A 2,192-nucleotide genomic window follows, 5' to 3' on the forward strand; every position below is an offset into this window, starting at 1 on the left:
CGCCCGAATGCCTCCCTCGTGACGCTGGTCAGGTCAGAGGCCCTCCAAAGGAGAGCCCCCGAGCCCAACCTAAGATGAGCGATGGGCGCGCCTTCCTATGCGTGGGAGGAAAGCGCCCCAGCAGTGGGCGCAGGTCTTGAGGCATGGTCATCAAGCACCCCACCCTCCTGAGGTCCTCTGAGGAGTAGCTACTTCTTCTTCTTGGGGACGGCCTCAGGAGAATGGATGGCGCCCTCGTCATCTGATTTCTCGGTCGCTGCGGCCTAGTAGGCGCGTTCGAGTGATCACACCGCATCCTTCTCATCGCAGGCGATCATGATGATGCAACAGGTTCCTGGCATCTTGAGGACGTTGTATCTGTGGTGAGTTTCCGCCATGAACTTGGCGAGGGCCGGGTACCCGAGGATGGTGTTGTACGGGAGGCGAATGTGGGAAACGTCAAAGTCGATGAGCTCGGTGCGGTAATTGTCATGCTTGCCGAAGGTGACAGGGAGGCGAATCTGCCCGAAGAGGATAGTGGAGCCATCGGTCACCCCTGAGAAGGGCTTGGTGGGGAGGAGCTGGTCGTAGGGCACCTGGAGCCTCTAGAATGTCTCAACAGAGAGGACGTTCAGCCCCGCACCTCCGTCGATGAGTGTCTTGGTAACAAGGACCTTGTTGATGGTCGATGAGCAGAGCATTGGGAGCGCGCCGGCGGTGGCTGCACACTTGAGTTGATCCATAGAGTCGAAGGTGATGGAGTACTTGGACCACTTGAGGGGACGCGACGCCTCGAGCTTGGGGAGGTCCGCGTTCACCTCATGAGTGAACTGCTTGAAGGCGCGTTGGGAGGTGGGAGCCTGAGGGCCACCCAGGATGCAGGCGATAGCATGAGGCTCTTTGAAGCCCCCGGCCCCATCATCTTGGCAGTGGTCATCATTCCTCCTTGGCGGCGGCTGCAGTGGAGGAAGGCCGAGATTGCCTTGAGGACGGTCCTCCCAAGGCTGGTCCCTCCAGGGGCCATCGCGAGGCTAGCCCTGCTAGCGGTCCTCAGAGGCTGATCACGCCAGTCCTGGAGGGGGTCGCGGTTGTCCCAACGGGCTCCGCCACGGCCTCCTCCGCAGCCATAGCCACGACCGTTGCGCTCAGGGCAGCGACCAACGCGCCCGTCTCGGATGGCCCTTGAGCTATTGGCAGTCGTTGGTGTTGTTGTTGGGGAACGTAGCAATAATTCAAAATTTTCCTACGTGTCACCAAGATCAATCTAGGAGATACTAGCAACGAGAGAGAGGGAGTGCATCTTCATACCCTTGAAGATTGCTAAGCGGAAGCGTTACAAGAACGCGGTTGATGGAGTCGTACTCGCGGCGATTCAAATCGCGGAAGATCCGATCTAGCGCCGAACGGATGGCGCCTCCGTGTTCAACACACGTACAGCCCGGGGACGTCTCCTCCTTCTTTATCTAGCAAGGGGAGAGGAGAAGTTGAGGGAGAACTCTAGAAACATGACGGCATGGTGGAGATGGAGCTCGTGGTTCTCCAGCAGGGCTTCGCCAAGCACTATGGAGGAGGAGGAGGTGTAGGAGGAGGGAGGGCTGCGCCAGGGAAGAGGTCTGGCTGCCCTCCCACCCCTCCACTATATATAGGGGCAAGGGGAGAGGGGGAGGCGCCCTAGTGTTTCCCCTAGGGGGCGGCGGCCAAGCAGATTGGATCTCCCTAGGGAAAATCCTAGGGAGACTTGCCCCCCAAGCCAAGCAGGTGGAGGCTTGCCTCCCAAGCCTGGTGGAGGCTCCCCACCTCCCCAAGTAACGTGGGAAAGGGTGTGGGGGCGCACCACCCCTTAGTGGGCTGGTTTGCCCCTTCCCCTTTGGCCCATGAGGCCCTCCAACACTTGCCGGGGCTCCCGAAACACCTTTCGGTCATGCTGGCCATAGCCTGGTACCTCCAAAACACTTCCGGACTTCACCGCCGGACAATTCCGGAACTCCTCGTGACGTCTAGGATCTCATCCAAGACTCCGAACTACCTTCGGTAACCACATACTATTTCCCATAACAACTCTAGCGTCACCGAACCTTAAGTGTGTAGACCCTACGGGTTCGGGAACCATGCAGACATGACCGAGACACCTCTCTGGCCAATAACCAATAGCGGGATCTGGATACCCATATTGGCTCCCACATGTTCCACGATGATCTCATCGAATGAACCAC

General features: G+C 58.8%; 1 protein-coding gene across 1 annotated transcript; it reads right to left on the bottom strand.

Annotated features, from left to right (window-relative positions):
• Positions 1-284: 284 nt before the first annotated feature.
• On the bottom strand, positions 285-1,003 carry LOC147965739 (uncharacterized). Its single transcript, XM_087530584.1, has 3 exons — positions 962-1,003; positions 654-839; positions 285-584 (listed from the first exon to the last, which is right to left on the bottom strand). Exons 1-3 carry the CDS (start codon positions 1,001-1,003, stop codon positions 285-287), a joined length of 528 nt encoding a protein of 175 aa, XP_087386710.1.
• Between the last annotated feature and the right edge of the window lie 1,189 nt (positions 1,004-2,192).

This window comes from Triticum urartu, chromosome 6A (genome assembly GCF_056163025.1).
Source record: "Triticum urartu cultivar PI428250 chromosome 6A, HENAU_Tu73, whole genome shotgun sequence".
NCBI lineage: Eukaryota > Viridiplantae > Streptophyta > Magnoliopsida > Poales > Poaceae > Triticum > Triticum urartu.

Excerpts from the sequence above, each read along its gene's own strand:
- LOC147965739 (XM_087530584.1), bottom strand. The coding sequence starts at position 1,003 with ATGGCCCCTGGAGGGACCAGCCTTGGGAGGACCGTCCTCAAG. Across the intron at positions 840-961 it reads TTGGGAGGACCGTCCTCAAG|GCTCCCACCTCCCAACGCGC; the intron begins GCAATCTCGGCC and ends GGTGGCCCTCAG. Across the intron at positions 585-653 it reads GCTCATCGACCATCAACAAG|AGGCTCCAGGTGCCCTACGA; the intron begins GTCCTTGTTACC and ends GAGACATTCTAG.